The sequence below is a fragment of the Grus americana genome, chromosome 11 (genome assembly GCF_028858705.1).
Source record: "Grus americana isolate bGruAme1 chromosome 11, bGruAme1.mat, whole genome shotgun sequence".
NCBI classification, from domain to species: Eukaryota; Metazoa; Chordata; class Aves; order Gruiformes; family Gruidae; genus Grus; species Grus americana.
Genome location: NC_072862.1, coordinates 1,664,937 through 1,682,542, shown reverse-complemented (window position 1 = coordinate 1,682,542; position 17,606 = coordinate 1,664,937). Strand labels below are relative to the sequence as shown.

At 50.9% G+C, this 17,606-nt stretch overlaps 1 protein-coding gene across 5 annotated transcripts in view; it reads left to right on the top strand.

Moving 5' to 3' along the window:
- The first annotated feature begins 1,395 nt into the window (after positions 1-1,395).
- GRM7 (glutamate metabotropic receptor 7) overlaps positions 1,396-17,606 on the top strand; it is a 306,193-nt gene continuing 289,982 nt past the window's right edge. For 2 of the 5 annotated variants that reach the window (XR_008578861.1, XM_054838818.1), the window contains exon 1: positions 1,397-2,318. Coding sequence is in view for 4 of the 5 variants with exons in the window: in XM_054838818.1 (XP_054694793.1) it covers positions 1,740-2,318 (579 nt within the window). In the remaining variant the exon portion in view is untranslated. Of the gene's footprint in view, positions 2,319-17,606 lie in introns of all 5 variants that reach the window. The other 3 variants (XM_054838819.1, XM_054838816.1, XM_054838817.1) reach the window with 3 other exon arrangements.

Below are 17,606 nucleotides of genomic sequence, written 5' to 3'. Positions count from 1 at the left end.
CCCTACTGTAAAATCCTCAGAGCTGCTACGTCTGTCCAGTTCTGCTGCTGCTCTCCAAACGTCCCCTTTCACCAAGGAACATTCATATGCCTTCACTGGTCACGATGGTATTTGAATAGCACCAGTTTGAAAACCTTGGTCGTAGTAAGTTCTGCCAAACACAAGTGGACACAGAGAATCACTGTTCAAGGGAAAGAAAAAGAAAAGCTGAAAAGTATGGTAAGGATGCAATTTAAAAAATACAGGGATTTTAAGGTGTTAAAATGCCTAAATAATGATCGGAAGATGTGTTGCTAACCCCTAGCCAGCTCCATCTCAGTCAAGACCTACCAGCAAAGCCACTCACTTGTGTCTGCCAAACTAGTTGCGCTGCAACATTTCAGTGTTGTGACAAAAAATTTGGCTAGGTCAAACAGATAAAAAAACCATCAGTTTTTACTGATTTTTTTTCTGTTACAACAATAAAGTTGTGTTACTCTGACTTCACTGAAATATAACGTATTGGAAATTAAGCAATCGCTGTAGCTATTAGAAACCCTTCGGAGCTGTGGCTGGACTAGGGCTCGTGCTGCTGGTCCAGCGTGTGTTAGGGGCCAGAGGATGAACAGCAGCTAGATTCGATCTGGTGTTTATGAAGAAGGAATTAAAGGTCGTCTCCAAAAAAATATGCTTGGTCTGGTGGGAACAAGTTGTCAGAGATGCATTTTGCATTACTCTTGACTTGGGGATGTGACAGGGCAGGGATTTGCTGGTCATTAGGGAATGGCAACAGGTGTTGTCTCTTTGGATATTACAGCTTTGGGATGAAGGGAACAAACCCAGGATGTTCCGGCATCCTTGAGATCTCGGTGTGCCGAACAAATATGGGTCTGGAGAGCTTAAAATAGAACCAGAACAGCTGCGTTACTTTGGTTTTGGGAGTATGGGTTTACATCCAAACTCCTCCTCCTCCTCACTGGCTCCATCGGTATCCACCTTAGCTGGGAGGAGGATCTCTTTCCTATGGCAAAATCCGGATTACTGGTTTTGATGCAATAGGCTTGCCAGAATGCTCCCGCACCTCGGCGGCAGGCTTTGGGGCGCTGGCTGTAAGCGCCCGCCGGTCCCCGCTGTGATCCCCCCGCCCGCCCCGCTGCCCGCACTGCCGGGCCCCGCTAGCTGGGGGCGCGCGCTGCCCGAGGCGCCGGCAGCGCTCCGCTTCCCCGCCGGGAGGAGGAGGAGGAGCAGGAGGATGCTCCGGCGGGGCTGAGCGGCCGTCCCCCCACCGGAGGCGCCTTTCGCGGGTGCTTCCGAGCCGCGGGCAGCCCCGCACCCCCTCGCCAGGCTCCGGCTCCCGGCGGCGACAACCGGCCGCTGCCGCTGCGCTCCGGAGGAGCTGGGCAGCCCCGGCTCTCCTCCTCCCCGGCGCCGTCGGGGTCTGGCCGGCCCCGGCGCCACCTGTAGCCCCCCCATACCCCGGGGCCGGACCGGTGGAGGGGCCGGCGCCGCCGCCCGGCTCCATCCCCATTCCCGGCTCAGGCGGCGCGGCCGCATCCTGCGCAGCGGCGGCGGGCGGGGCGGTGGAGGGGGCGGGAGGCGGAGAGGACCGGCCACCATTTAAAGCGGTAGCGGCGCGGCGCGGCTCCCCAGTGCCGTGCTGCCGCGGAGCGCGGCGGAGGCAGCCGCGGCCAGGGCGGGCGGGAGCGGCCGACACCCCCCGCCGCCCATCCCGCCCCGCCGCCCCGGCCCCTCCGGGCTGCATGAAGGCGCAGGGGAGCGCGGGCGGGAGCCCGGGGCATCGCCCGGGCGGCGGCGGCAGCGGCAGCACCATGGTCCGCCTGGGCAGGCTCCTGCGGCTCCTGACTCTGATGAAGTTGCCCTGCTGCCTGCTGGAGTTCCTGCTCTCGGAGGCGGCCCAGGGGCAGGAGATGTACGCGCCCCACTCCATCCGGCTGGAGGGGGACATCACCCTGGGCGGCCTCTTCCCCGTCCACGCCAAGGGCCCCCCGGGCGTGCCCTGCGGGGACATCAAGAAGGAGAACGGCATCCACAGGCTGGAGGCGATGCTCTACGCCCTGGACCAGATCAACAGCGACCCGGACCTGCTGCCCAATGTCACGCTGGGCGCACGCATCCTGGACACCTGCTCCCGAGACACCTACGCGCTGGAGCAGTCCCTCACCTTCGTCCAGGCTCTCATCCAGAAGGACACCTCCGACGTGAGGTGCACCAACGGGGAGCCGCCCGTGTTCGTCAAGCCGGAAAAAGTAGTTGGAGTGATCGGGGCGTCGGGAAGTTCAGTGTCCATTATGGTGGCCAACATCCTCCGGCTCTTCCAGGTAGGGCTGCGCGGCGCCGGGCCGGGCGGGTCGCGGAGCTCCTTCCCGGCCGTGCCGTGCCGTGGGGCTCTGCCCGCCGGGGACGGGCGGTGGAGGCGCCCGCGGCTGCCCGCCGCTTCGAACTCCGTTCGTACCCCTTCAGGTGCTTCGTTTGCCTCCCCTCCGGAGCATCTTGTTTCCCTCCCAGCCACCCTCTCTGTTTGAGCATCCTCCCCCGTCTCCCTTCTGCACGGTGCATGGCACTTTCTGGATTTATCGCCCCATTTGCAAGAAGCAATCTGTGGAGGGAAAGGAGGAAAGAAAAAAAAAAAGGAAAGAAAAGGCGATGATCGAGATGGGTTTGCGTTAGACAGAAAGAAATATGGCTCGGCAGAGATGCGGGCGCAAGGCAGCGGGGGCACGGCCGGGACGGGCTTCGCGCATGAAATCTCCTCGCTGTGCTGAGGAGAAGGTGCTGGGTGCTGGCAGCGCCGCAGCCGCCCCCGTCCCGGGGGTCGGGGGAGACCGGGGGGGCTTTCCCCGGCAGCGCTTGGCGGCGACGGGGCTGCGCTGGGCAACTCCAGGCACCCCACCGCTTCCCGGGGGCGGCTCGGGCCGGGCTCCCTCTGCCCTCCCGGCGGGTACGGAGCCAGCCCAGACCCCCGGTTGGACGGAGGCGGCGGAGGGGAAGGGGAGCGCGGCCGTCCCGGGGGCTGGGGGCGAGTGGCCGGGCTCCGGCTGCAGCCCGGGAGCGCCGCTCCGCTCCGCCGGCCGAGGCTCAGCTCAGGCGGCTCTCGCAAGCGCCGAGGGATGAGCAGAGCCGGCGGATTAAAGAACCGTGTGTGTGTGCGTGTGTGTGCGTGTGCGGGGGAGAAGCGCTGCAGCGCCTGCCCGTTCCGCGCCCCCCCCCCCCGCTTCCCCCCCCCCGGGGCGCGCTGCGATCGTGCCCCTCTGGGCGCCGGGGCTCAGCCTCGCTGACTGTCGGGGCGCGGAGACCTGTCCTGTCCCCCCCCGGCTGCATCCTCCCGCCCTTCTCCGGCGCCCCAAGTCCGAGAGAGGGCATCTGTCCGGGGCTGAGCCGGGGTCTGGCTGCCCGGCAGCGTGGGGGGGGGCGGGGGCCGCCGGCGGGGAAGGCCCGGGGGTGGGGGTGTCCCCCCGGGGCGCTGGGTGAAGCCGCGGGGGCCCGGCAGCCAGCACCGGGTGCTCCTCGGCAGCGATCGCGGGTGCAGTGACAGAACCGCCACCAGATGCATCGTGAGCAGCGGAGTTTCTCGCTTCCTATCCTACGCCTTCGCATGCGGAAGGTGGTGGTGGGGTTTATTTTTATTTTTGTACAGCGGGCGGAGAGATCCCCCGCTTTTCCCAGCTGGAAACTTGTGAGGTTTTCACGGCAAATCCACTCTCTGCTGTCAGCAGTCGTCGTTCCTCCTTATTCCCATCTGGCTGTCGGTGCCAGGTACGGCCGTCACATGCAAGACAGAGCGATGCGCCTTCTCCCATCGCTGCCCTTTGCGCTGCCCAGCCACACTCGGTCCTGTCCATTTTCCTGAAAGAACATTAAGGATCTGGTTTTATTCTTCTTGCTCGCCTTGTCTTGGCAAATTAAAATGCGCCTTGCGCTGCTTCTGGATTCAGCAGTGTACTGAATCTCTAACAATTTGTGCGGCTTTAACATGCGGGTCTTCGTGTTGAAATGCTGCCTCCGAGAAAGCAGCCCTGCTTGCGTGTGCGAGCGAGCTTGGCATCGCTAGATACACTGTGCTTATTTCTGTTCGAGACTTCTTGCATTACGAACACCCCTTCCCGGGCTGCAAAACAGATGATCTCATGTTCTGCTTGAGCTGGAGCCGAGAAGCTTGGAGGGATGCGAGCGGTGCTGAAGTTCTGCTGAAGTACTGGTTCAGCAGACGCTGATCTGCTGTAGACTTCCACCAGCCAGTAGATTGAAATTAGGCAGCTGTTTCATACTGCATCGCATTCAAGAGCAAATCCTGGGCACTGTCTACTGAGTTCTCGTTCAGAAGGAAATCCTGGGCACGGGAGCCTTTTGTATTGTGCCACAATACCTGCAAAATCTTTGGTGATATGTTACATAATGGAGTTTGCAGAAAGTAAGACATTTGGGCAGTTTCTGCATGTAGAGATATTTATATAACTCTAAACATTTTAATGTATTGTGACTAAGCATCTGTTCAAAATTGCTTTTTAACCAAATCATCCAGAAAGCACGAACTGGTACATACTGAGAGAAATTTTACTGAATATGTATTCTACAGCTCAGTTCTGCCTTCTTTAAGCAGATTTTTCATGCAATAAAACTGTTTCCTATTGTCCTTTCCTCCTTCAAAACGCAGTTCAGAACATGTACCAACCAGAGAGAAATAAGAAATAAAGAACTATTTTAAGAGAGGAGCAGAACTGGACCTATTAAACAACTTAAGTACTGTTGCGTGGGGGTGGGTGAGAAGGTATGAGTTATTGGAAAGAAAAAAACAACCAACTAGCCAACTGCAAAAAAGCTTGTTAGCCTAAATACTTTCTCAAATGCACGAGCTGTTGCAGCCAGCTTGCTTCTCCTGGGTCGCTGTAGGTTTTACTGGCCGTGGCAGTGGTGAAGGGTGCGTGAATGGCTCTTGAACACTTATTTTCATGCCCAAACTGGCTTTTCCCTGGCATCTCGTAGATGAAATCTCTTTCCATCTGTGGAGGCCTCTGCAAAGAAATCTTACTCACTAGTGTTTACATTTCTCTGACAGTATCTTGGAAGAGAAGTATTTGTACTCTACCTTAACGTAGGGAGAAAATATATATATATATACATATATATAACCCATCCAGCGCACGGTGGGGTTTCCTCAGCCAGCTACTGATGCTTACGGGGCTTTCTCCCCGGGCTGGGTGAGATTTAGGCTATTCATCTCATGCTCTGTGTGTGAAGTTACGGTATCTCTCCCTGCAGCTCACCTCTCTGTTCCCAATCCAGCACAGAGGTTTGGGAGCATCTTCAGCTGATGCCAACAGGTGGATCAGCAGGGGAAAGCAGTCCTCTGACGTCCTCTGGTTTGAATTCATCCATGTAATTACTGTTTGAAGTTTTGTAGAAGCTTTCCTTTTGTAAAAAAAATGATGTGAAGGTTCTACATTAGACTTGGGCTTTTTCCTGTGTGATGAAAGAAAAAGTCCCTCCCCCTGCCTCTCTCTCTCTCCCCGCTAATCCCTGAATTGCACCTTTGATAAGAGGTGATGGGAATAGTCAGGGCGGGGGCATTTTCCCTGGAGCCGTGGGGATGGCACTGAGTGCCAGCTGTGCAGAGCTGCTGCCGGAGCCGAGGGAAGCCGTAACCCCAACCCTGCCTTTGAGTGACGCGCTCACGCTGATGGGGTGAAGCTGTCGGGGCTGCTGAGACTCGGGCGTAGTCAGAGCAGGTCATTGCTCTCTGAGTCACACAGGCTGTGGCCGTGCGTTGGAGGTGGGCGCAGGAATTGCCAATGAGGGCAGTGCGTCTGCTAAGGCCAAGTACCTGAGGATTTCTCTTCCAAAACTGCAACCTACGAGAGATGCTCCTGCCTGCAGGGTTTAGAGGAAGGGGGAAGACTGTGCACCCGAGTTCAATGTCTGTCATTGCCGTGAGCTTCACGTGGGACCTTCTGGGAGTTGCTCCAGTTAAAACGTCCCAGAGCCCCCAGCTGCGCACCAAGGTCCCGTCTTCGGCAGCAAGTTAGACCCCACGCCTGAGACGTACTGAAGCACAGTCGGATGTTCGACTCACTTTTAAAGACGACGCAGACGAGCTCTCTCCAGTTGGCAATGGTTCCCTGGGAGGGGTCGAGCTGAGGGGTGGCTCGGGGGCTGGATCCTTTATTTTTGCATCTATTATTTAACTGCATCCTCTTCAGAAGCAGGGATGCGAGCGCCCTGGCAGGAGTTCATGTGAGGGAGCCCCTTCTGACTACGTCCCTCCGTAGACAAGACCTGCTGTTCTCCAGGGGTCCTGCCCCATCCCTGTCCCGGACGGGGAGGGATTGTCGAGCCCCGAAGTGTGGGCGCGGGGTGCGCGGCGCAGGGTGTGCTGTCCAGCCCCTGCCTCTGCTGCGGGGCATCGGGTCCGTGCAACAGGAGGGATAATATAATGTGTGGTGGACCGTGGAGACAGAAATGCGTGAATATTCAAGTATGTCAAATCCAGTGACTATTTCAAAGCACAATTCTATTAGAGCATGCCAATAAATAGTATGCCGATTGTAAATTAAATATCTGTTCTAAAAATAAACCAGAAACAATTTGGAAAGCTGTTTCCAAATGCATCAGGGAGTTCAAGGCAATATGTTTTTGGGCTGCTAGTTTTGCATTGTAAAAAATATTGTTACTTCACAGTGTCATAGCTTTCCTTACAAATTTAACTCCATGAAATTCAATAACTGTGCTGAAAAAAATTGCCAAATGTTTCATCTGTTTCATATTTTCTGGGAGTAGAACCGTGCAATATAGGGAATATCAGCACACTGATTTTTTTTATACTGGAAAACTAATTTTTTGGACTCCCTTAGAACTACAGACTTCTCATTACAAGCTTTAATAGTGAACTAATTACTGCTTCAGGTTTCTGTCCTCAGTGGATGTAATTTTAAATAGTCAATCAACAATCGTTCTCTTGTCTAAATACCTTTTTGCTTTTACCAGCGATGGTTCCTGTGGCCCACAGGGGTGCGTTACCACCCCCCTTCAGGGAACTTTTTAGAAACCAGCATGGGATAAAGGAGTACGAGATTGGGAGTGTAAATTGAAACTTCCCTTCTGTCCCTTGGGGCCTTTTGGCTGTGTTTTCCGTCTGCAGGCGCCTTCCTACTAAATGAGAAAGATGAAAGTTGCAATCCTGCCTTCTGCTCTAGACACAATGAAGCCAGTCAAAATGTGATTGTTTGGAAAAGAATACAGCTTAAAAGTGTGGCTCTGAGTCGGATGCTTCTAATTTTTAATAAGACAATACTGGGTTTAGGAAGTGGAGTAATGATTCATTTTTTAAAAGATATTTCAGGAAAACTATACATTTTTCAGTTAGATTCCTATAGAGAATTTAACAAAAAGCTAAAAATAGGAAACAGTAAAACTTCAATTCTTTGCCTCTTTTAAAAAAATGGCTTTTGTGTTTCTCAGCAAGCTTTCATTTTCATGAGCCTCTAAATATTTGTCCTTGTTGTTACTGATGCACCTAATAGATGTCAACAAGCTGAGCCATGCTGTTCCACTGTATTGTTGTCGAAATAGTGGGCTGTAGTTAACAGATCTGGAATCTTATTTCCTCCGTATGAATCAAAAGGAAAGGAAAATCCTCGCTTCAAGAATTCACGTGTTTCCATGTGGACTTACTAATGGGAGGCTGGCGGTCCTTGGAATGTATTTTTCTGGAACACAATGTTTTGGAGGTAAAATTTATTTTCTTGACAAGGCAAAATTCAATATTAGCAATAATCTCAGCTCTTAATCTATTTTCCAGCGTCTCTCTGTAGACGTTAGGTAGAAGGGACTGCAAAGAGTCAAGTGGAAGAAGACTGGCTCTGCCAGGAGAGGGATGCTGCTGCTTATGTGAGCAAAGGATTAGCAGATAATTGGGGCTGGCGTGGGGGCAGCACAGGGGGATGCTGGAACGTGCCAGCTTGCACGGTGAAAGCATATATTCAGCAAGTACATTTGTGCGATTCCCAATTTACTCTTTGAAATGAAATAAGGTGACCTCTTTGGAATGACAAATGGAGGGATCATTTCAAGGCATTATTTTTTATGAAAGAAATATTGATCTGATTTTGAATCTCATAACACTAATACTGTAAAACTACACGTACTATATTATGTATTTTATTCTATTAAATGAGTTTTGCTCAGAGGCGTTAAAACCATGCAACACAATACTCTGCATCCTAACATCAGATGTTGTTATTTCTATTTATAGTGATATTCAAATTAATCTCAATGAGTGACAGTGCTGACTGTCCCAGACATAGGACTGTGATGAATTTTATCATAATATTGGAAGATGCGAAGCATGTAATTAAGGCTGTTTGGAGAGCATGGAATCCAATATAGTCAGGTCATTAGTGTGGTGGAGTGGGTATCCAGGCAGAGAGAAATCTGAAGAAAAACAAGTATTTCTGAAGCCTTCCTCGTTACTGATGATTCACAAGGTCCTATAAAGCCCTTCTGCTGAAGGCAGTAGAGGTATTCTGAATCATCGCCGATTTAGCTGAGAATAACGCACGGTCCTGTTATGGACCACTAAAATACGGCAGCCCTGCCCCAGGCCGGCGGTCACTCGTGCTCGGTCACCACGCGTTTCACCTTGCCGGAGTAACTCTCGTGCCTGCACAGCTGGCACGGTTCTTCTGTGCAGTTGTGCTGCATCGGGAGGAGACTTTGAATGACAGCAACTAGTAGGTAGGAATGGTCTAAAAGCTCTTTAGTTTCTGCGTCCCCGTGTCACGGGGCCGTCGTGCCACCCCTGCGCAGACAGCACAGCGGAGGTTGCCGTAGCACGGGTTTTTTTTGGCAGCTCGGGGGCTGCTGAGCGTGACGGAGCGGGTACTGGGGCGGGGGTTCAGCCTCCCTGCGCTGTGTTTTGTACCCCAGCCCTTCGCCAGCGCCGTGCACAGGCGGACGCGGTGGCGGCAGGCGCAGGATGGTGCACCCCCAGCACGCCTACAGCGGGGCGGCTGCCGGGACCTTCGCCTCGCTCCTTCTCCGGGGAGAAGTGCCTCCACTCGGGAAGCTTTCACAACTGGCGGTATGTTTCCAGAGAAGCCGTAACCCCAGCAGTATCGCCCGGCTTCCCTCTAACGTAGTCCCTAGTGTGGTAAACGATGCTTTTGCTGCGTCACTTGGGATGGTCGGGAGAGGCGTTAGCATGCTGTACGAACGGGAGCGTTGCAAAGCGTATGTCCTCCTGCTCCTCGGCTGACGGGTAATGCAGGCCAATGCCTCACCTCCGAGCACTTTTAAATGAACTTGGCAAGCGTGCCAAAACCCTCGTGAAGTGCTCCTAATTAGTGATCGCCTTTCTCCTTGCGTTGAGATCGTGTGAAGCACTCGGACTACCCGGCCTCTGATTTAAATGGGAAGAGAAGGCAGAGTTGGGAGACCTTCCCGTCTCCGTGCCGTGCGCTGCCTGGTGCGGCACAGGCAAAATCTTCTCACGTGTAGGGCACATCAAATAGCTCTGGTTTTGGTAAAAGCATAGCCTGGCCTGTGGGGGTGGGAGGGGCAGTTCGGAGCAGTCTTAGGTTGCAAGATTTCATTCTGATGATGGTTCTGCGTCATGTCTCTGAATATGTTTGTGTATGCAGGTGTTTATATATATATATAAATATACATACGCTTGCATATATTTTTTGGATACTTAATCTGTAAACGCAAGTGACCTGTCTTTTAACGTCCTGCTCAGGGGTAAGGCTGGGAAGGGGAGAGCAGGCACGAGCACCGGGCCACGGTGGGCGAGGAGGGGATGGAGCACACCTCCGCTTTCGTTGCCTGCCACTGCTGTCAGTGTGCCAACAGCCATGTCACCTGCTTGTTGGGCTTTTCGATTCTGTCTGTCTCACATTATTACGATGTTAGGACTCAGAAGAATCAATGATGTGTGATTAATAGAGAAAAGATGTGGTTTAGTAACACAGAGCCACCTCAGAGGCGTCGAGCAATACAGGGTTGTGTTCAGGCTCGGCTGCTCCTACCCGGGAAGTGAGTGAAGGGACGATGGGCAAAAGCCGTGATGGAAGACAGGGGGAAGAGTCTGGAGAGGTCAGCATGTGGCTGGTGCAGAGTGAGAGGGTGCTGGAAGGAGGATGCTCTGCAGGACCAACTCTCCCTCTCCTCCCACCAGCAGGAGCCTCAGATCTTCTCCCAGCAGCAGCTGGGGTGGGTTTCTGGACCCCAGCATGGGCAGAGGGGACAGACAACAGGTCTGTGGTGGCTCTTCCCTTTGTGGCGGGCTACTGGCCATGTGCCTGCTGCCCTGGTCTCTGCTGAGAGGCTGCTCTGACGGATCAAAGGGAGAGTCAAGGTCAAGGTGGAGGAGCTGGCAGTGGTCACTGTGCGCTGCATTGCCCTGGTAGGGGCAGCTGGAAGCAGCTGCGGTCGAGTCTGGTGTCTGCACAGCCCAGATCGGTGACACAGGAGTCCCAGGAGGACACGGCCCTGTCGGCACGTCATGTGGCGGGTAGCTGGCACGGGCCGCTTGCCTCAGCCCAAGGGCAATGCCTTGCTGGAGCTGCTTTACCGCTTCCAGTTCAAAAGGCAGATAATCTGGACCTGGCTTTGGTGTGGTCCCTGTGCTCTACCACATGCTGTAGATGTGCCCTTAGATGTTGCTCTAAGAGTTTTACAACTGTTTTTGGCTTTTCACTTGCGGGTATAACAACTGCTGACAAAGCCGAAACCTTTAGCTGTAGCTGTCGTGAAAAATTACGCTGATCCAGGTTCTCCTCAGCTGGGTTGATACAAACCCGTATCTCCACCTCCTTTGCTGGACGTGGCACATTTCTGTGGCCGATAGCAGGACATAGCAAACAGCCCAGCGCTGCTTGGGGTGCCCGCAGCCGGTGGGGTTCAGCAGTACGAGCCCCGTGGAGTGAGCGAGCATCGCCACGGTCCGTGCTGCAGCCTTAGCGGGAGCTGGAGGGCGAGCCGAGCTCTGCGCCACCCGCGAACGCCCCTTGTCACTGGAAACGTGAAGAAGTTGATTGTAGCGTGGTTATGGGGCCTTCTAGGGTTAGCTGGAAAAGTCATCCCTTTTGTTCCTAGCCCAAATTTCAGTTGTAGAAATGATGCTGTAAAAGTGAATATAGGTCCCTGCATGTGATCTTTACAGCAGCCGTTTATTACCATCCTACACGCAGGCCCCAATCCTGACTTTTCTTAGACGAGTGCCTATACGTAAATAGGACTATAGATCCAAAGATCGTAGAGGATGGAAACACACGCTTGTCTTAGCACAATTTTCCAGCATTTTCTTTGGATGCTCTGGCACTGGCTGATGTTGGTGGGAAGGCAGCAAGCTGGACAGGGATCCAGCTGATTCACCTGGATGGTGTCGGGCATCCCTTTGTCCTGGTACCGTCCCCTCGACCTCCCGCTCCAGCCCCCTCGGGTGCTCCCCTCCCATTTTCGGGGGGCAGAGGTTATCGGCGTGGCTCCTGCCGCCGACTCCATCAGCGGTGGTTCTCCATACTCGTGTGAGTCACTGATCTGAGATGGGACCCATAATAGCCAGGCTGGTCCTAGCAGATGCTTGCCTAAATTCTTTTATAAACTTCTCTGAAGAATATTCTACAACCTCCATGAAGAGACTATTTTTTCCCTCTTAACAGTCAGCTTTTATCCTCTTTGCTGGAAATTTTCCTGGTTTTGTTTTGACTGTACTTTCACAGCAGGCTATGAGGCTTAAGTGCAACACAAGATGCAACAGGTATCTTCCTAAAGCAGGACTTTTCTCTCCCTTCTGTGCTGGAAGTGAAGTTAGGTACAAAAAGCAGAGTTCTTGAATGCTTTGGTGGGAGAGATTTATCCACAAGATTAACATACACTCAGCTGGGACTTGTGAAACTCCATCTCTGTCTGATTCAGGCTCGCGATGTTAGCCTAAATTTCCAATGGTCTGGATGGGTACTAGTGGTTATTTTAAATTCTGTCTCATCCCAGTGATGCATTTCGTCTAGACTCCCTGTCTTAAAAAACCAATCAAACAAAAAATCCCACAAGAAGTTTGCTTCCACAATAGCTCTTGTTTAAAGAACTGAAAATTTTCCAAATGAAGAAAATAATAAAATCCCAGTTCTCACTATTCAATATCTCTGGTGGAGAGGACAGCGGGTTCAGGATCCCAGGAGACCTTTGTGCCTACGTTGTCTCTGATGGAACCGCTCAGGTTCGGTGCCTTGCAAGGTTGTTTTCTCTGCTGCCATTTTAGAATTTGTGTAAAGCATTCTGCAAGCTGATATGCAGAAGATTTTTCTAATAAATTTATTATTTCATAAATATCTTAATAACAGTAATTATGCATTCATCAGAATGGAGATTTGTTTCAATGTCATTAAATTCAGCCTCATAATTATATGCATGGTATTTTTGCACACAGTACAAACTGAGTGCAATTGCTTTGTAAACGTATCGCAGCACTTGGTGACACAGGAGGAATTTACATCTTTGCAGAATCGTCGTCTCCAGCTATTGGCATGTTCCGTATAACAAGAAGAGCGGGACAGCAGGAAATTTTCTTCTATGAGAATGGAGGATTTGGCCTTAAGCGCAGCAGGTTTCTATTTCCAGCAATGACAGCCGATGAGCTCCGTAATACGAGATCACAGATAAAATGCAAATTGTGAGATGCAGAGATGCCAGTTGTGCCACAGCTGATGTGATTGTGCTGAAATTGGGGAGGGGGGGCACTCCGGGAGCCCTGTTTGCGCGCCCCACTGCAGCCACCGCTGCTTACTGGGCTCTCAAAATGCTGCTAAGAGTGACACAAATTGATGTTGGAAATAAATTTATAAACTATTTTTGTGATGAACCTGTACCTTTTGTTAAGACAAATTTATTTTTAGACATCTTGGGATACACACAGATAATTAGTATTAGACGTTCCGTTGCCGATGAAAGCTTGCCTGGGCTGACACGAGTCTGACAGCAAATTCCCTTTCTGCTGTGAGCATGGCATTTGCTGGTTTCTCAGTACCTCTGCTTGACCAACCCAACTTGGTAAGCGTTAATCAACAGTTTTTGTTTTCAGTCGTGGTATCAGAGACCACTGATGTTTAGTCCCAGTAGTACAAGACCCCGTGTACCGTACTTACTGTAAACACTGAGGATAGGTATAAGCGTGTACTCTCTAATTTGAAAGTGAAACAAAGATCATCTTTTTTCGAGCTCAGCTGGCCGTAGATGTTTGATAGATCTCTCATGCTCATCTTGAGTTGTGACAGTGTTTCCCGTGTATCTCAGTACTTAATTTCCATGTTAAAAAAAAATAAAAATTCAAAGGCAACTTGGTCAAATCCCACATATCACCGTGTATCTTGCGTCTCTCCAGGACAGCACAGTTTGGTATGCTCTGTGTTACGTTCTCCATTGATTCCCCAGCCTTCAGCGTTTGTGTGTTCTGTGATGCTCAGGTCCATAACCACCCCTCTCGTGCTGTACACGTAGCCTGGCTGCGTCCAACGCTTGCAGCTGCTCGGAACAGCCTGTGTCGCCTCCTCACCCTCCTGTCCTATAAAACGGAGTTGATGAAGGCCTCTCAGGAGTATCGTTAATGGTACCTTCCTTAGCGTGTCGTTTCCACTTGCCGTTTCTCTTGCATTTTCTATCCCTGCCCGCAGGGATAACCCTTCCCGCCCTGCCTGCCCTCGCACCGGGATACGTTGGGACCGTGGCTGCCCAGAGGAGCACCCACCTATTCCTGGTTAGCGAGGGCTGAGGGCACAGCTGGGTTTAGTCAATGCAAAAAGTGATTCTGTCTGGTTGGGGCCAAGTTCACGCCTGATGGACGCCCGTGGAGCTCTGACAGCTTACACCAGCTGAGGCGGTGGCTTGCTTTTCTATGGATTTATTCCCTTTGGAAACGGGTACGTTCCCCAGTTCTGTGACCTTTGGGGCGTCAGCTATGCTGAGATGCTTTAGTGCGCGGTCATTTCTCATATTCATCTCATAATGAAGAGGTGAATTTGAAACAAGAAGATACCGGTTAACCTAATGGATGGCTGAAAGCTAATAAATTCTCCTCCTAAGAGCCCGGACAGCATCACCACCAGTTTTAATTGTGCTCGCGCCTTGCCGCTATGGAGAAGAGACTCAGTGCCCCGAGCTGTTTCCCGTGCTGATCCCATCAAGATGGAGTCCTAATAGGTAGGATCAAGGTCAAATCCTATTTAATAAAAAAATGGCAGGAATAAATCAAAAGTTAAAGGGAAACTGTCAACTCAAATTTGTCTGGAAGTTGTTATTTTTATAGAAATAAAATCTAGCACTAATAGAGATGTTTTAGTGATTTGTAAAGAAGGTAATTTTGCAGCAGTACTTGAATGCGCAGACAGGATATTGACAATAAAAATTAATTAGATGACTTTTTGTGGTTTTGTAGCTTTTCTAGCTGACAGCAGTACCGAAAATCCCAGAGTATTAGCGATGTAAAGGAAATTATCTTTTTAAGGTGCATATACCATTACTACAGTGAAGGATTTTCAAAATTAGGAAAGGCTGTTTTGATGTGTTGATTCTTCGGCAAGTCTGTGGCAACTGGGAGCTCCCTGCCTGTTCCAGTGCTTGAAAACATTTCCTGTAGTGGAATGGTAGTGTCCTAGGAAACGTGATTTGTGTACTGTACGCGAATCTGGGAGTTGACACAAAAAAATTAATTTCCCATCTGCCGGCAGCAACCGTGATGGCCTCAGCCCTCAGGGAGTTAGAGCCTGCTTTCACTTCATTAGCGAAACCGGGGCTGTGGAAATCCCAAAACGACTTGACTTCTTCGGGCTCGGTGGGGATGCGCCGGCAGAAGTCGGTCTGTCACACGTCGAGGCTGTAGCTCGGCGCAGGACCGGGCGGGCGGCGTGCAGGGCTGCAGAGCGGGGGTGCCGCACTCCCTCGGAAGGCAGCTTCCCGTCGTCCCGAGTACATTTTGTGGTGTGACATGGTAAACCGTGAAGGGCAGTAAATCCATGAAGAAATGAAAGAAATCACAAATATAGTTTTTCCCACCCGTGATAAATGTATTTTGCTAGAGAATCAAATTGTTATTAAAAAAAGTCCCCAAACCCTGTGCTTATTTTCTCAGGAAGAATCTTCTTAAATTTCAAAAGAAAATAAATGCCTCTAAGCACAAAAGCACTGAGGAATGAGGCTGATAACTCTTCCATAAAATGTCCTGCTCGAGACAAGCAAAGCTTCCGCTGCTCTCGAAGAAATCCATCTGTTAGTGAAATAAAAGTTGTTTATTCAAACGCGCGTTACAGGGCTACATTTACGATGAACGCGGGTATGGGAAGTAAAGCCCGTGTTTGTTCCTGAGCATGCAGCTGTGCTGTGACCCTGCACTTAATTTAAATATGTAACGACTCTTTCCCGATTGTCATAACCCAGCAGCTGGTCCCGGCTCAAACCCCTGCTCAGCCCCAGTGACAGCGCCACGAGCAGAATGCGGGCAGGGCCGGCAGCCATCGCACCGCAGAGACTGGGCACTCCGTGACGGGTGACGGGGCGCGTTGGCGCGTTAGCAAGCAAGTAAATCCCGCGGCAGCGAGGTAGCTGAGGGAGATCATTCACGCTTTAAACTATGACAAAAAAAAGTTGCAACAGTTTATAAAAAATGCAAACTGTTCCACGGGGCGAACTAGCTGATTTGTGGTACCTCTGTGTGGCAAATTATGATGTACATTTCTCTGCGATGGTTTATTTATACATATTGCTTTGTTTTTCCTTTTGCTACTTTTTTGAATTGAATTTTTCAGCAATAAATGTGTGTGCTTTTCCCTCTTGCCTCCCTCCGCTGTTCCTCACTCAGCTCCTAAGCAGTCTGGAAGATTGGTCTGACAGTTGATCCTAATCTCCAGGGAGAATTTTAGATAAGGTGCTATTGGGTTCATGAAATGAAGTTTTTCTCATGTGCCATTATAAAGGTATCACGAACTAGCAAAACTAGCAAACTGTTCTTCCTGTCTTTCCTACTGTTTGCGTAGAGCATGTTAAATCTTATAACTTAAATTATAATAAATATGGTACACATTAAAAATAACAAAAATAATGAGGTATAGTTTAAACACACAGCTGGGAGAAAACATGATCTTTCTCAATTGAACTGTGTTTCCACTGTTCATGAATCTTTTTGTCATATTTGTTGACTGAGATTTTTTTTTATTTTTAATGTGCTCCATGAGGACAAATTAAAAATGCCAGTTATTTAATGAAATAAAATTGCACTGAGGTTTGTGCTGCTTGCAGTCTCAGTTTTGTGCTTTGCATCATACCTGGTATCCTGAAGGCTTCCCAGTGGTTTGCTAAGAGGCCAGACGAAGTCTGGGCTGGTTTGCTGCGGCACTAGCTGGGGAGGGTGGAAATGGACCCTGGGCTTTGGAGAGGTTGGGGATTGTCAAAGCCAGTAAGTGGAAATAAAGTACATTTCCAGTTCTTCCCATTCTCATTTTATCCCAGCCTGTGTCTGAAAACCAAATCGTTATATTGATTGTTACTATAAAACGTAATAAGACATTTCATTTTTAACTGGTGATGGTCTCTTGGAGAGTGTTTCGATGGTGAAAATTAAAGCTACAATGGATTACTCAAACCCTTTGTTTGCGGTCGTCCTTCTTACTGCACCTATGCTCTGTGAGTGATAACTTTCCCACGGTCTGTTTGCAGGGCCAGTTCCTGAGTTTGCTCCGGGATGGCTGGATCCACGCGGACTTTGGGCGAGCAGTGGGCAGCGTAGGGACGCTTTGCCCCTCCTGGCTTGGGGGAATGTTTTCTCACGGTCCGTGGTGTTCCCCTGGTGACACTGGGACAGGGGATGACGTGGGAGTCACAGTGACTCCATCGCAAACCTACAGCATGAGCCTTTGAGGGAAGCGTCCGTGTGCTTAGTGAATTACCTGGGATACTTATTGCAGGGAAGGGGCATGCTCAGGCTAAATGACAGCCTGTCACCGCACAGAACAAAATACTCTTACAAGCTACAGCAATTTTAGAAATAGGAACCAGGGAGAAAATGGACTTGAAGGTACATAGCACTCAGACAGACGGGAATTGGTCCTAATGGGCCTGGAGCTGTGCTGGGGATGGAGGGCTGTGAGCTCAGCCAGGGCAGCTAGCTGCAGGTGGGAGCAGAGTTACTGCTCTCATATGTCTCCCCTTATCAAATTCATTTTTATTCCCAATTCGGACCAAGAACTCCCTCAGACTTGAGCTTTTCCTTGTTTGGCTGCTGCGAGGGGCTGCTGGCTGCCGGGCCGGGTGCGACGGGGGAATCGACCGCCAAAACACGGCTGCTCTGTAGGACTTGCTTCGCTTTGTAAAAGCTTGCGTCACAGGAAATCTGTTTGGCCTTGATTAAATAAATCTGAGTTCAAAAGGCAATACATGACCTGGCTCCCGAGTGAAGCAGAGGAGCACTTGCCGTAAGCCTAGGAAAGATGGGGTGTGATTTTTATCTACTGCACGCTCCTTGCTCTCAGTCCTGTCAGCTGTCCCAGCGAGCCCCCCCGCAGCCCCAGGGACCTGCTCCTACCCCGGGACTGGCCCAGTGACCGCCCCGTCACCCAGGAATCCCCCGT